The following is a 15,984-nucleotide window of genomic DNA, read 5'->3' as shown; positions in this document are numbered from 1 at the left end:
GATGTCAGCCATTTCAATGTCTTGGGAAACAATTTTTTGTTTTTGTTTTGTTTTCTTTTTGCTTCAATAAAACAATAGTTGGCTCTACTGAAATCTCATTCTTCAGTTTCCAAAATCTTGCTGCACAAAATATGAGTTTCCATATGTCCAGTAAAGAAGGTCACGTCTAGGCTCAGCTGTCCTTGATAAGAGACGACCTTATGATGTTCAGATCTTTTTCTCGTAATGAAACACTTGAGTCTACCATTGCATTTACCATCCTAGGTACTTTTCTTTTCTTTTTTTTTTTTTTTTGAGACGGAGTCTCGCTCTGTCACCCAGGCTAGAGCGCAGTGGCGCAATCTCGGCTCACTGCAAGCTCCGCTCCCGGGTTCACGCCATTCTCCTGCCTCAGCCTCCCGAGTAGCTGGGACTACAGGCGCCCGCCACCACGCCTGGCTAATTTTTTGTATTTTTTAGTAGAGACGGGGTTTCACCATGTTAGCCAGGATGGCCTCGATCTCCTGACCTCGTGATCTGCCCGCCTCGGCCTCCCAAAGCGCTGGGATTACAAGCGTGAGCCACTGCGCCCGGCCTCTCTTTTTTTTTTTTTTTTTTTAAGTCTTTTTGCAAACACAGGATGAGTAGTAGAACTACCTAGGATAGCAAAGACGCAAAACTTTCTTAAAGAAATATATTGTATTAGTCGGGGGTCTCCAGAGAAACAGAACAATAAGAGATATATATTTATTGTGAGGAATTGGCTTACTTGATTATAGAGGCTAAGACTTCCCATTATCTGCCATTTGGAAACCAGAGACCCAAAAGCTGGTGATATAAGTCAGTGTGGCTCTGAAGCCCTAAGAACCAGGGAGCTGATGGTATAAATGCCAGTACAAAGGCAGAAAAAGATGAGGTGACATGTCTCATCTCAAGCACTGAGGCAGGAAAAGAAGCAAATATCTTCTTCCTCAACCCTTTCTCCTACTCAGATCCTTTATGGATTGGATGATGTCCAGCAACTTGGGGGAGGGCAAGCTTTGGAGAGGTAGACATTACTGAGTCCAGCTATTCAGGTGCTAATCTTTTTCAGAAACACCCTTACAAATACAACCAGAAGTACCCTTACAAATACCACCAGAAATAATGTTTAATCCGGGCACTCTATGACCAGTCAAATTAGCATGTAAAATTAACCATCATGTATGCATTATAAATTAGGGCAGGTTATGCCACTGTACAGAATTCACATCAAGATTTGTAGGACTTTGAAGAAAGGAATAGTGTGAAAGTGCCTGGCTTGAGATTGATATAGACGTGTATACACACTCATTCATATATCTATACATATAGGTATATATACATATAATAATATGTATAAATATAGATACACACATGAACATTATCCAAGATAATCTGTACAAATATCATAAAAAGGAGATTTTTTTTTTTTTTCTGAGATGGAGTTTTGCTGTTGTTGCCCAGGCTGGAGTGCAATGGGACGATCTCAGCTCATTACAATGGCACAATCTCGGCTTACTGCAACCTCTGCCTCCTCGGTTCAAGCGATTTTCCTGCCTCAGCCTCCCAAGTAGCTGGGATTACAGGCACGTGCCACCATGCCCGGCTAATTTTTTTTGTATTTTTAGTAGAGATGGGGCTTCGCCATGTTGGACAGGCTGGTCTCGAACTCCTGACCTCAGATGATCTGCCTGCTTTGGCCTCCCAAAGTGCTGGGATTACAGGCGTGAGCTATCGTGCCTGGCCAAAGAGAAATTTATATAAAAGGGTTGAAGGAGTCGATAAACTGTTAGAGTTTTCCTGATTGTCCCAAAGATATTGAGTAGAAGAGGCAGGATTAATACCAGGCCTGTGTTACTAAGCACCTGTGCTCACTCTTCTGCACCACACCACCATGGAGAAGGCAGCAGCCGATTTCCCAGGAGATGGGGACAGAAGGGAGAGCCCAGGAAATTCTGATCTGCAGGAGTTTTAAGAAAAACTTTAGGTGCCATCAAATGTAAATTGATATTCTGAATACATATAGCCATAAATGAGGAAGAAGGACATGGAAGCACTTTATGACAAGTATGCTATTGAAGATGACATGCAGAAAATGTTCCCTCCTCTTGGTGTAGAGGATGAACATTACAATTGAATGGTTACAAACTTGCATTCTGAAAACAGGTGGAATTTTACATAATGATGACATAGCCACCTAGTGGCCCTTATAATACCTACCTGGCAGTGATATTATGAGAATTAAATAATAGTATATTTGTAATAACTTCTGCTATTTCACGGAACATATGCACTGACACAGAGTGGTATATGTTATTTTTTTTCTTGGATTCTTTTCTCTGACTTGATAAAAATAATTTTAAGAATGCATATTAATTTAGTTTTGAAATAATTAACTGTTTTAAGAAATATAATAATCTGAGTAAAGGATCACAGTCCTTAACATTTTTCAATTCAATTATAAATAAATATTATATTAATGTATTTTATCCATGCAGGTAAAAGTTGCATTAGCTTTCTTTGCTACATAAAAATAGGCTATTGCAAATGTAGTAGCAAGATAAATGTAAGATAACATTTGTTACCTTACAGTATCTGTGGATCAGAAGTCTGGACCCAGCTTAGATGGGTTTTCTCCTTCACGATCTCTCCATAATGAACTCACAGTGCCAGCTGGGATGAGTTTTCATGTGGAGGTCAGAGTAGGGAAGGATCTATTTCCAAGGTAACTTAGGTTATTAGTAGAATTCAGTTCCTTGCTCGTGTAGGACCTAGGCCCTCTGATCCTGAAGACTGCCTGAAGTGTCTTGCTACATGAACCTCTCAGTAGGTACTTCACACTATGGTTGTTGCCTCTTCAAGGCCAACAGGAGAAGGAGACTATTTTAGTGAGAAGGTCTTACATAATATAAGACAACCATGGTAGTAACATCCCATCACTTTTGCCACATATCTTTGTTTATAAGGAATTCAGAAATTCTACCTACTGTAAAAAGGAAGAAATTTTATAAAGGCATGAGTATAAAGAGGTGGAAATTAGTGGGTGTCTGTTCCTTACAGAGGGGTTTGGAGAAAGCTAGTGAAACAGTTCTCTAGCCACTGCTTAGGGCCCTCTGTCAATGGGAATGGGCAGTGGGCTTCTGCAAGCCACGTAACTCTACTCAGGTCTCTGGCCCTGATAAATACCCTGTAGTGCAGCAAGTTGTTGCAACTTCAAAGGAAAGAAAAGGGGTATAGAGCTCCTTGAGATCACTTTGCCCAGCAGCCCTAAAGAGACCTTAGAGACTTACTTAAATGCCCTCCAGAAGTAATCTTGCTATAGTTAGTCAGCAAGACTAGCACAGTATAGGGTGACTTATTACAGACCTCATTCTTTAGAGTGCCCTGACAGCGGCTGCTGCCTTGATAACAGCACACAAGCAGCAGCAGCAACTGCATCCTTCTGGGCAGTGCCAGAAACCCTGTGGGACGCCTGAGCTGAGCTCAAATCAGCCATCCCTGCATGGTTCCCAGAAGTTCTGGCCATAAAACAGCCATCTACCTGGGCCACTGCTCCACTCAGCTCTCCAATCTCTCCCTCCACCCCAGAAAACATGTCTAAATCTTTATAGACAGCCTCTGTGCCTCATCTAGGGTGCTTTTCCCCTGCCTCTCTCAGTGGGTCTGGGGGTGAGTTAGAGGGCCCTGTTTTGCCCAGATTTCTTAGCTTGCAGAGATAAACAAAACTGGGCCTTAAGGTGATGTTCCTCTGTTCCTAGGAGGGACCAGAGGCTCTATGCCAAGGTTAACATTCAATAAACAGATAAAAGAAAATTGTACTTCTTGGACGTTTTAGATACTGGTGCACAGTTGACTATGACCCGTGAGATCCCTAACACTAAGATGAGGGAAAAATAGATAATGCTTGCTGGTTTGGAGTCTGAGGCAACCACCACTGTTAAAAAAAAATTATGATACTTACTGAAGATGTACAGTAAGAAAGACTTTATTTAAAGAGTAGAAGAGATTGGACTCAACTCTAAATACAGTAAGTTCCCACCTAACATCACTGATAGGTTTTTGGAAATGGTGACGTTAAGTGAAACAACATACAATAGGTCCTCAATGTCATTTTGTTCAACTACGTTTTGTTCTAACATTGATGAAAAAAGGAAAATTTGTTTTCTTAGATGTCATTTCACTTAAACTCGCAGTTTCCAAGAACCTATAAACAACATTAAGTGAGGGCTTACTGCACAATAAACAAAGGTGCAGGGTAGGGGATCAGTGGATAAAAAACTACTAAGAGGTTGGGTAATTTTTTGCTAAAGTGACCTAACAGAGTTTCTGCTGAAGGCAGGCCAGAGTGGTAAGATATCAAGGATGCTCAGACCAAGGGTGAGGAATTTTTGATAAACCGACTCAATAAGATTTTTCATAAAACTGGATGATGCAGAGAAGAACACAAAAGTTCAAAAGTCAGGGCCCAGTTCAGAAAAGATTTCAGAGGAGCCTGACTGGAGTATGGTTAAGAAGAGTATATTTGTCACCACTCAGATTTGCCCAAGCTTGATTATGGGTGGATATCTTCAGGCACCTGTAGCCTTTACTGCTGTGGCTCCTGCTGCTGAATGTATTATCGTTACTGGCAAATTGTCTATTTGCACCTCTGCTAGTCTTAACCCCCAAGCCACAGTGGGAATTGCCACTGTTAGGTACATCATTTTAGTAGGGCATGTTGTAAGACTGTAAACCTACCTGACTATAGCCAGGTATAGCCTGAGCTATAGCTAACGACGTGATCATTTTAGTAGGTCTTGTGCTGGAATATAAAACGAGCCCCTCAGTGGATATTTGGATAAAGCAAATTTGGATAAAATCAGTTCTCTTCCTAATAAATGTTGTTACCCATGTGGATGCTCACTAGAGAGATCTCTACACTTGACAAAAAAACAAAACAAAACAAAATAAAACAAACAAAAAAAACAAAACATCATCAACCAGCAGACCAAGCTTGTCAACCAAACATGGAGAGTAAACTAAGTTTTTCTCCACTCCAGAATTAAAAAGCAAAAACTATATGATCATTTAAATAAATGCAGAAAAATATTTCAATAAAGTCTAACATTCCTTCATGATAAAAACCTTGAACAGATTTGGCATCAAAGAAACACCTCAAAATAATAAGGGCCACCTACGGAAACCCCACAGTCAACATTATACTGAATGGGCAGAAGTTGGAAGCATTTCCTTTGAAAACAGGAACAAGACAAAGATAGCTATTTCAGGACTCCTACTTAACGTTGATACTGGAAGTCCTAGCCAAAGAAGTCAGACAAGATAAAGAAATAAAATGAATTCAAATAGGAAAAGAAGTCAAATTATCTCTCTTCACTGATGATGTGATTCCATACTTAGAAACCCTTAAGACTTGGCCAAAAGGCTACTAGAACTGACAAATAATTTTAGCAAGATTTCAGGATACAAAACCAATGTACAAAAATCGATAGCATTTCTATACGACAAGAATATCCAGGTTGAGAATCACATTAAGAACACAATCCCGTTTACAATAGCCACAAAGAAAATAAAATACCTAGGAATACAGCTAGGCAAAGAGGTGAAAGATCTCTACAAGGAGAGCTACAAAACATTGCTGAAAGAAATCAGCAGATTTCACGAGATGACACAAATAAATGGAAAAACATTCCATGCTCATGGATTGGAAGAATAATGTCATTAAAATTGCCATACTTCCTGAAGAAATTTACAGATTCAACGCTATTCCCATCAAACTACCAACATCTTTCTTCACAGAATAGCCAAAGCAATTCTAAGCAAAAATAATAAAGCTGGAGGCGTCACGTAATCTGACTTCAACTATAAGGCTGCAGTAACCAAAACAGCATGGTACTGGCACAAAAATGGACACATAGATCAATGGAACCAAATAGAAAACTCAGAAATAAAGCCACACACCAACAACCATCTGATCTTCAACAAAGGCTGACAAAAAAAAAAAAAAGCAATGAGCAAGTACTCCTTATTCAGTAATGTGCTGGGATAACTGGCTGGCCATGTGCAGGAGAATGAAACTGGACACTTAACTTTTATCATATAAAAATTAATTCAAGATGGATTAAAGGCTGGGTGCCATGACTCTTGCTTATAATCCCAGCACTTTGGGAGGCTGAGGCAGGAGGATTGCTTAAGCCCAGGAGTTTCAGACCAGCCTGGGCAACATAAGGAGACCCCATCTCTACAAAAAATTTAAAAATTAGTCAGAGTTGGTATCATGAACCTGTAGTCCAAGATACTCAGGAGGCTGAGGTAGGAGGATCACTCAAACCTGGGAGATTGAGGCTGCAGAGAGCTGTAATTGCACCACTGCGCTCTAGCCTGAGTGACAGAGAAAGACCCTGTCTCAAAAACAGAGGGGATAAAGATTTAAATGTAAGACCTCAAACTATAAATATCCTAGAAGAAAACTAAGGAAATACCTTTGTTGACATCAGCCTTGGCAAAAAATTTTTGGCTAAGTCCCACAAAACAATTGTAACAAAACGAAAATTGAAAAGTGGGACCTACAGAGCTTCCACACAGCAAAAGAAACTGTCAGTGCAGTAAGCAGGCAACCTACAGAATGGGAGAAAAATATTTGCAAACTATGCATCTGAGAAAGGTCTAGTATCCAGAATCCATAATAAATTTAAACAAATCAACAAGCAAAAAACAAATAACCAAAATAAAAATGGGCAAAAGACATGCACAGACACTCCTCAAAAGAATACATACAAGCAGCCAACAAACTATGTGAAAAAATGCTCAATATCACTAATTATCAGAGAAATGTATATCAAAACTATGAGATACCACCTCATAGTCATCTGAATGGCTATTCTTAAACAGTCCAAAAGAAAAGAAAAAAAAACCCAACAGATCTGGCAAGGCTGAAGAGAAAGGAGAACATTTGTATGCTGTTGGTGGGAATGTACATTAGTTCAGCCACTGTGGAAAGCAGCTTGGAGATTTCTCAAAGAACTTAAAACAGAGCTACCATTGGACCCAGCAATCCCATTACTGTGTATACACTCAAAAGGAAAATAGATCATTATACCAAGAAGACACATGCATTCAAATGTTCATTGCTGTGCTATTTATAATAGCAGACATGGAATCAACCTAGGTGCCTATCAATGGTGGATTAAAGAAAATATGGAATGCTATGCCGCCATAAGAAACGATGATATCATGTCCTTTGCAGCAACATGAACTAGGTGCTATAATACTAAGCAAATTAATGCAAGAACAGAAAACTAAATGCTGCATGTTCTTCCTTATAAGTGGGAGGCAAGCATTGAGCACACATTGACATAAATATGGAAACAATAGACACTGTGGACTACTAGAGGGGGCAGTGAGCGGGGGAGATAATGAGCTGAAAAACTACCTATTGGGTACTATACTCCCACCTGGGTGCAATATACCAAGTAGCAAACCTGCATATGTGCCCCCTGTATCTGAAATAAATATTTAATTTAAAAAATTAGGGTAATAAGTGTGGAAAATATATTTTACAAATGATGAAACTATGCAGAATAATGTCCAGTAGAAATTCTCATCCCAAACCCCAGAACCTGTGATTATGTTGGGTTACATGGCAAAAGAGAATCATCAGATGAAATTTAGATGAAAGTAATTGATAAACATTAAAATAATGGATAAACCAGAGATTATCCTGGTTTATTGGATAGCTCAGATACAATCATAAGAGTTCTTAAAAGCAGAAGAGGCCTGTAATCCCAGCTACTCTGGAGGATGAGGCAGTAGAATGGTTTAAACCCTGGAGGTGAAGGTTGCAGGGAGCCGAGATCGCACCACTGCACTCCAGCCTGGGTGACAGAGCAAGACTCCATCACAAAAAAAACAAAACAAAACAAAACAAAACCAAACCAGCAGAAGAGGAAGTGAGAATGAGGAAGTCAGAGGAAAATATGACTTAAAATATGGCAGAAATATAGAAGTAACATTGCTGGCTTTGAAGAGGAAAGAAAGGAGCTTCTAGAGGCTGGAAAAAGCAAGGAATCAAATTTTCTTCTAGTGTTTTCCAAAAGACATGCCGTTTTCCATACACCCTGCTTTTAGTCCAATGAGGCTCATGCCAGACCCTGAACTACAAAACTATAGTTCATAACACATTTGTGTCCTTTTAAGCTGTGAAGTTTGTGGTAATTTTTTATAGTGAGTTTAGGACACTGATATATTCTGCTTCTAAAAAAGGGAGGTATTTGTATGTTTTAAGAACATATGAACATTTTAATCCATTATTGAGGAAATCAAAAAAGGCTCTATTAATGAGAAGATATATGATATTTAAAATATTTATAGTATGAATATACAGTATTATAAACATATCAAATATTTCAATATTGACAAAAAGATTTAATGCAATCTAAAAGCTAGTGTGTGTGTGTGTGTGTGTGCGCATGTGTGTGTGTGTGTGTGTTGCCAATTAAGAACTGCTTATGAAACTTTCTTGGCAATGCTAAGTGACAAGAATGGCTAATAAATAAATAAAAATAAATAATTGGAGGGTTTACCTTCCAAAATTAAGTATACAGAAAATCTCAATTGTATTTGTATAGTATTGGTGCAAGTTTATACAAATACACTAATTAAGGAATACTGAACATACAGAAAACTTCTTATGCTTTTGAGAATTCTATCTGCACTGACTGAGTTTGATTTGTCTTAGGCTGAATCCCCTAGGAATCTGATATCCACAGGCTACTACTAAACCCCAAGGTACATTCCATCTCAAGGGAAAATAGTTAATACCGTTAGTCCTATCCCTTGTGTGGGAATAGAAAATAGAGGGGCTCTGATAACCTATCATCTTCTGGGAACATGAGAAAATGCATAAATGTTTTCATTTTACCCCTTAGTAGAATTTTCATCAGCCTAAAGCTTTTACTTGCATCCTTCTAAATAGATACTTCCTACTAACCCTGTGAACCAGAAGAGAAGAGAGCCTGGTAAGTAGAAAACTGCAGTCAATTAGCAAGAAGAAAAACCCTACACTGGCTCTTTGATTTTATCAAATAACAGAGCCTTTACTTTAATCAATGTTCAAACAGAGGTTGTGTCCTGGAGGACATGGCCCTGGGAGAAATAGGTTTTTATGACACCAGTGATTCTATAATAAGGAGATAAATAATGGTCAGAGAATATTGATTTCACGTGTAGAGCAGCTAATGTGACCAGTGGTGCAAAAGGGAACTCAGAAGAAAAGAGGGACTGGGTGTTGTGGTGCATCCCTTTAATCCCAGCATTTTGGGAGGTCGAGGTGGGTGGATCGCCCCATCTCAGGAGTTTGAGACCAGCCTGGGCAACAGGGTGAGAACCTGTCTCTAAAAAAATACAATTTTCTAGGCATAGTGATACATATCTGTAGCCCCAGCTACTCGGGAGGCTGAGATGGGAGGATCGCTTGAGCCTGGGAGGGAGCGACTGCAGTAAGCTGAAAGAGCTCCTTGGGTAGAAGAAACGAGATCAGAGTAGGATTTGACTGAACCAACAAACATTAGTTTGGATGTTTTCTTTTGGCTTTCCTTCGTAGTTTCAATAATTAGTTGTTAATTTTTCTCACCTTTAAATGTATTCCCTGTAACACTGGTGAAATGTGCTTCCTGTCTGGAGGCAATGAATCAGTGCTCCAAGAAGCTGAACTTCAAATTAGCACAAATTATAGAGACGTTTTGTTTTTTTCATAGTTTGTTTTAGTCTACTACTTTTTAGACCACAAGAGATCATGTGACCACCAATTTAGGGAGGACTTCATTATGACTCTGCTGCTATATGTTCTTCCCATAAGCTGCATGCCAGTAGGAGATCAGCCTGAATCAGACCTGGAGATGTAACTTGGAACAGACTTTCATTCAGAGGATTGCCTTTGGGCAGTGACAGCTAGTCACGTGTCTCCCAGGAAAATATAATACACCCACTTCAGCTAATTAATGACTGTCAGTGAAAAAATTAAGGGAGGGAAGCTCACCTATGTAAAGCTTTGACTAGGAACTTGGTAGATGTCACTAAATCCTACTTGGCTTGATCCGCTCTTCCTTATGATGAAGGCTACAGATCCTCACCAAACATCATAATACAGAGCTGGTGTGATAGCGCACAAAATCCAGTCTTTCCTTAAAAGCTTTTTGAAGGACTTTGTAAATTTGTTGGGGAAGGTAAGACCCAAACCATGGCTCATGCCCCTGGGTGCCTCTCTAATGTTGCGGTTCCCGGTATCATGCCCCTGATTCTCTTTCCTTTTCGAAAGTACCCTATAAAATGGTCCCACTAGCAAAGTTAAAACTCAAAGGGTGTTTCCAATACAAAAGCTACCTTCAAGAGTGGGCTCTGTTTAGTACAAAGCTGGAGATTCTCACAGATGGGGTCCAAGCACTGGCAGGCCAGAACTGAAAACACTGGGGTAAAACTTCATTTATTATTCTTTATTTCCTCTTTAGAAGGTATGAATCTGCTCTGCTAGACTTTGCCTAGGACTAATTGCTCTTGGTGTTTTCTGTTATGAAGGCATTGTCAGACTCATGGAGAGGTAAAGTTGTTTCCTTTACTAACATCAGAGATCCTCCAGAGTTTAGGACATTGACTTTCAAGTCATAAATTATGCTCTGAACTCACTGCTCTCTGCTTGAGTCAGAGTAATGTTGTTCCCTTGTCCCTGTGTGTTTTCTGATACATACATTTTCTCAAATTAACATCCCAGTAAACATACGCTCTGAACCATATTTCAATCCCTATGAAACGAAACTCTACCAAAACACACAGCGTGGGAGTCTGCCTTTTCTTTTTTCTTCCCTTTCTATTGTTTTTTCTTTTGCTTTATCCACATTCTTCAGTTTATCAGACCCATTGTCTGAAATATATTTGCTCTGTAAAAGTCAGTTGCTCCCCTTTTCTCATAGCTTATTGTCATCCAGCTTGATATTTTTAATATTTTTATGATTCCTCTCTCCCTTCCCTGTCTCCCTACTCCTTCTCCTTATACTTGTTTTTTTCTGTCTTTAAAACCTGAGTCTATCCTTAATAATCTGTATTGAAAAAGAAAAATGGTTAATTATGTTTAATCATGAAATTCCTGACCTACAAAAATAAAACCATTTCATAGATTTATTAGTAAATATCTAAGGAAATGAGGTGGGTCTGATGCCAAAGAGAAGGGGCAAATGAAGGGTCTGAGGCCAAGAGAAGGGTCAGTTTTATAGGTGTCAGCTCTTCCTGGGACAGGAGGTGCTTCAGTGTGGTTATACTGGATGTGACAGTTGCAGCCCCCAACAATGTTCAACACTGGGGTGGAACTGTAGGTTTCGCAGCCCATTCTGACAGTTGGTTTATCCTCAGGGCTCAAGAACCAGTGGATCCCAGACTGAAGAGACCATGTATAACTTGAGTTGTTATAACCCCAGTTCCTTTATCCTTGTTGGAATACCCGGCCTGGAGAAGTTCCACATGTGGATTGGGATTCCCTTTTGTGTCATCTATGTTGTTGCTGTTGTGGGCAATTGCATCCTTCTCTACCTCATTGAAGTTGAGCACAGCCTTCATGAGTCCATGTTTTTTTTCCTCTCTCTGCTGGCCACCACAGACCTCATCTTATCCACTGCCACAGTGCCCAAACTGCTCAGTAACTTCTGGCTTGGCTCCCAAGAAATAACCTTTTCTGGTTGTCTAACTCAGATGTTCTTCCTCCACTTCAGCTTTGTGGTGGACTCAGCCATCCTGCTGGCCATGGCATTTGATCGCTATGTGGCCATCTGCTTCCCCTTGAGATACACCACCATCCTGACTCCACAAGTGATCATCAAGCTTATGCTGAGCATTGTTGTGAGAAGCTTCTCCATCATCCTGCCAGATGTTTTTCTGCTAAAACGGTTACCCTTTTGCAGGACACCTATCATCCCACACACCTACTGTGAGCACATAGGTGTCGCTCGGCTTTCGTCTGCAGACATCTCCATCAACATCTGGTATGGGTTTGCGGTACCTCTTATGACTGTCATCTCAGATGTGATCTTTATTGCTGTTTCCTATGCCTTCATCCTTTGTGCTGTGTTCCAACTCTCATCCCAGGGTGCCCGCCAAAAAGCCCTCAGCACCTGTGGCTCCCATGTCTGTGTCATCCTCATGTTTTACACCCCTGCCTTCTTCTCCATCCTTGCTCATCGCTTTGGGCACAGTGTCCCTCGAAACGTGCTTATCCTGTTTGCCAACTTCTATGTGGCCATCCCTCCTGCGCTAAATCCTATTGTTTATGGAGTGAAGACAAAGCAGATCCAGGACAAATTTATTCTCCTCTTCTCTTTGAAGAACTCACAATGAGTGGACACTGAAGGAGAAATGTATGTAAAATTGATCTGGTGAAATTTTATGTGACATAGGATGACATAAAGATAAAGCGGTAACTCTTATTAATTTGAAATTTCAGCGTTCCACCTATGTGCAAAGTATAGGCAAGAGGGAGAGGGGAGAAAGAAAAATCTTATAAACGTCTAGAAAATAGAGGACTTTCTTGGTTTAGTTTTTTCACCACTTGTGTGAAGAAGCTGATGATGAATACAGAAGAGCACTAAAACTAAAGCTTATATCTTTCCTAATGCTAATCTTAATATATCTGAAGGATACATATTTCCTAACATGGAAATTCACCCCCGTGTTTCTCAGCTTATGAATTAAAGGTAAAGCCTCTTGCCTTCCCTTGTTAAGTAGTTATCAATCCTCTCTACTATAATTCTCAAGCGTACGGCTTCACACTTCTTCAGTCCAGATTCTATACATTATTAATGCCTCCTTCTGTGCCCTTTACTTTTTCCCCTTATCCATCTCTTATTACATACAGTTGCTTATATTTTGTACCTACTTTAATTGTATGTTCCAAGAAAATTCCAAACTTGGGTTTTCATAACCCTAGACCTGTATTTTGTAAGTATTTATATATTTAATTAAGAAAATAATTATGAGAGGGTAATATTAGTTAATTTGGTTTACAGATGAGGAAACCAAAACATAAAGATTCCAGAAAGGTAATCAATAGATCTAGGATCTAAACCCAGGTTTGAATGATTCCAGACTCTAAACTCCTTAGCCACTAACTTCCTGGGTATCTACTCACAAAAATGGTTTACAAGCTCCTTAAAGTTAATTTCTCCAAAATTTACCTAGAAACTTGCTATCTTCCTCTCTCTCTCAAAAAAAAAAAAAAAAAAAACACCAAAAACCAAAAACCAAAAACAAAACAAAACCCTCTTTCTTTTCTGTCTTCGTTTATGGTAAATGGCACTATCAAAAACAGAAATTTCCAAGCAAGAAATCTATCATTTATTCTTTATTTCTCCTAAATTACTCTCAAAGAAAATTAAGTCAACATTAAGTTTAATATTTGAGTTTGAGGTACTTATAAGTTATTCCAGTGGATACATTCATAACACTTTTACCTTTATTATGGCTGTTGAGCGTGACTGCGCTCTAATCTATTATCTGTCTCTCTGAAAGTATTCCAAAATCTTTTTGAAGGGGTTCCAGTCTTGCTCCATCCAATCCACTCTCTCTATAAAAGCCAGAGTGATCATTTTACAATTCACATATGATTATGACACTTTGTACCTTGAAACTCTTCAGTGGTTCTATTGTCCTCAGGGTCGTGCATAAGTACTGTCCTTCCTTAGGGTCATTGCAGGGAATGCAAGAATGAATGAAAAGAGCAACCTCCTGTAAAACTAACAGCTTTGCACTTCATTTACATTTATTTATATTTTATTTATGTTTATTTACACTTTATTTGCACTCCCCTGACTCTTAGAATAAATAATTCCAGAAGTGATGTTTTTCTTTTATGTTGTCATACTCAGTGTCCTGTTTTTTTTTGTTTTATTTTACATAAAATAAAACTTGGTGTGGGTGGAGTGTGTGTTGGGTGGAGTTGGGTAGGATCCATTCAAGCTCCTGTTAGGAAACTATCCCAAGATAACACCACCTATTTCTTAAGACCTCCACTGCAAAAGAAGACATACATTGAATCAAGATGAACATATTAAATTACTTGAGAGGAAGACGTGAAGAGTAAAATGGGCATTCTGAGATAAGATCCTGTGTGTATGTGAGTGTGTGGTATGTGTGTGTGTGTCTGGTATATGTTGATATTTTGTTTGCTTTTGCAATGCCTTGTAGCCAGAATAGACACATGCAGAGGCTGCTTTATTTATGCCACTATTAAAAATTGATATATTTATTTGCTTATATATCTATCCACAGCTATATTATTGATGCAGAATTTTTCTCAGCCACTTTTGCCAGCCAGAGACCTCTGGCTGGTGATGCCCCTGCCCAGGCCTTGCTCAGGCCAAGGTTTGCCACAGAAGATGCCCCATATATTCAGCCTGCTGGGCCATTCCCGGCCTGCACTCTGGTGCAAATCCCGCAGTGGCTGTGACTGCGTACTCAGCCCCTGGCAGGAGAGGGTGGGTGAGCAAGAAAGTGTGGGGTCTGGCCAGCTGTTCTGAGTGCCAGCACAGTAGCAGGCTCTGTGCAGGGCTTGCAGCCAGAGCAGGGACCAGGAGTGTCACAAGCCACTCTTGCGGTGGACTCTGGCATCCAGACAAAGGGAATGCGGTGGTGCCCAGGCAGGGGTGCCCATGACCCTGAAGCCTCAGAGGGGATGTTATAGTGTGCTAATTAGCTCTTTTAGTCCTGTTATCTGCAGCCTGATGGATGGCAGCCCATTAACAGCTCTGTCAGCCCCTTCCCTTGCCTTGTTCCAGCCCATGGCTCTGGGTCTGGTTTGGCCCTGCTGCTGCTTCCTGTTGCATGGGGTGGCTGCCCTCTGCCAGCAGAGGGCAGAGGGCCACAGTTGTTACAGCCTTCAGTATACGTGCATTCAGTGGGTCCCAAGTTCTTGTCCCATGTCCAAGAAGAATGAGATCACACTGACAATCAATGGGTGAGGAGGGTGGAGAAGAATTTTATTGAGCAACAAAATAGCTCTCAGCAGAGCAGGGACGTAAGGGTGGTCTCCCACCAGAAGTCACATGGTTTCTCTCTCTGTGTGGCTGGATCTGAAGCTTTTATGGGCTCAGAATGGGCAGTGCATGCTGGTTGGTTTGTGAGTATGCAGAAAAGGTTCAAACAAAAGCACCACTCAAAGGTGGGCACAACGGTGTAAAAACCAATTAGGGAAGGGTAGGTATATGTAAAACAGGTGAAGGGTGAGGGTTGATCAGAGGAAAGTGCGCCATGTGGGAAGAGAGGTTCTCAATCCAGTCCGTGGATTTACCCTGGATTTTTAGCTTGGCTTTCAGGCTTTAAGCTGTCTTTGGTTTGAAGGGGGGGTTTCACCAGGGACCTGTCCCTGTCTGCCTGGGATTTGTCTGCCTCCTGCTGCCATCATTATGAGCTCCTTGAAGGCAGAAACTTAGTCTTAAGCACCTTCTTACACTCTGTCCAGTGAAAATACCTGTCAAACCATGTGTTCTCAATATGTTTCATACATATTCAGACTTCATCAGAAATATATTCCTGCAAGCGGTCATCCCTAACTTTTTCTTTCTTCCTTCTCTAACCAGCTTAGATTCCAGAATGCATTGAGTCATTGTCTTGCTTATGTCCTAAACTCACCTGTCTCTTCTACACACTCAGTTGAAAAAGTATTCCTAGAATCTTGATGAAGTTAGTTCTATATTTTGGAGAAGTTGGCAAAAGTGACCACACAGGGCAAAGTGTTACTACTGCAAGTGAATTACGATAGTACAGCTGTCATACTTGCCTAATTTCAGCTTCTCAAATAAACCGAATGTTTCCTTGCTTCTTCTCTTTACTATTCTTTGCTTGAGAACTCGTGTTTAGGCTTCAGTTAAAATTCCTTCCTCAGATATTCCTTCTTTAATCCTGCACACTAGATTAGTATCACTTGCTTATGTTTTCATGACACAAGGTAGT

The 15,984-nt window shown here is 40.2% G+C and overlaps 1 protein-coding gene across 1 annotated transcript; it reads left to right on the top strand.

Annotated features, from left to right (window-relative positions):
- Positions 1-11,433: 11,433 nt before the first annotated feature.
- On the top strand, positions 11,434-12,414 carry LOC129484519 (olfactory receptor 52H1-like). Its single transcript, XM_055282697.2, has one exon. The coding sequence runs from the start codon at positions 11,434-11,436 to the stop codon at positions 12,373-12,375; it is 942 nt and encodes a 313-aa protein (XP_055138672.1). The 3' UTR covers positions 12,376-12,414.
- The last annotated feature ends 3,570 nt before the right edge of the window (positions 12,415-15,984 follow it).

Source organism: Symphalangus syndactylus, chromosome 6 (genome assembly GCF_028878055.3).
Source record: "Symphalangus syndactylus isolate Jambi chromosome 6, NHGRI_mSymSyn1-v2.1_pri, whole genome shotgun sequence".
NCBI classification, from domain to species: domain Eukaryota; kingdom Metazoa; phylum Chordata; class Mammalia; order Primates; family Hylobatidae; genus Symphalangus; species Symphalangus syndactylus.
The sequence above is the reverse complement of the archived record's forward strand: the minus strand, read 5'-3'. Positions and strand labels throughout refer to the sequence as shown.

Excerpts from the sequence above, each read along its gene's own strand:
- LOC129484519 (XM_055282697.2), top strand. The coding sequence starts at position 11,434 with ATGTATAACTTGAGTTGTTATAACCCCAGTTCCTTTATCCTTGTTGGA.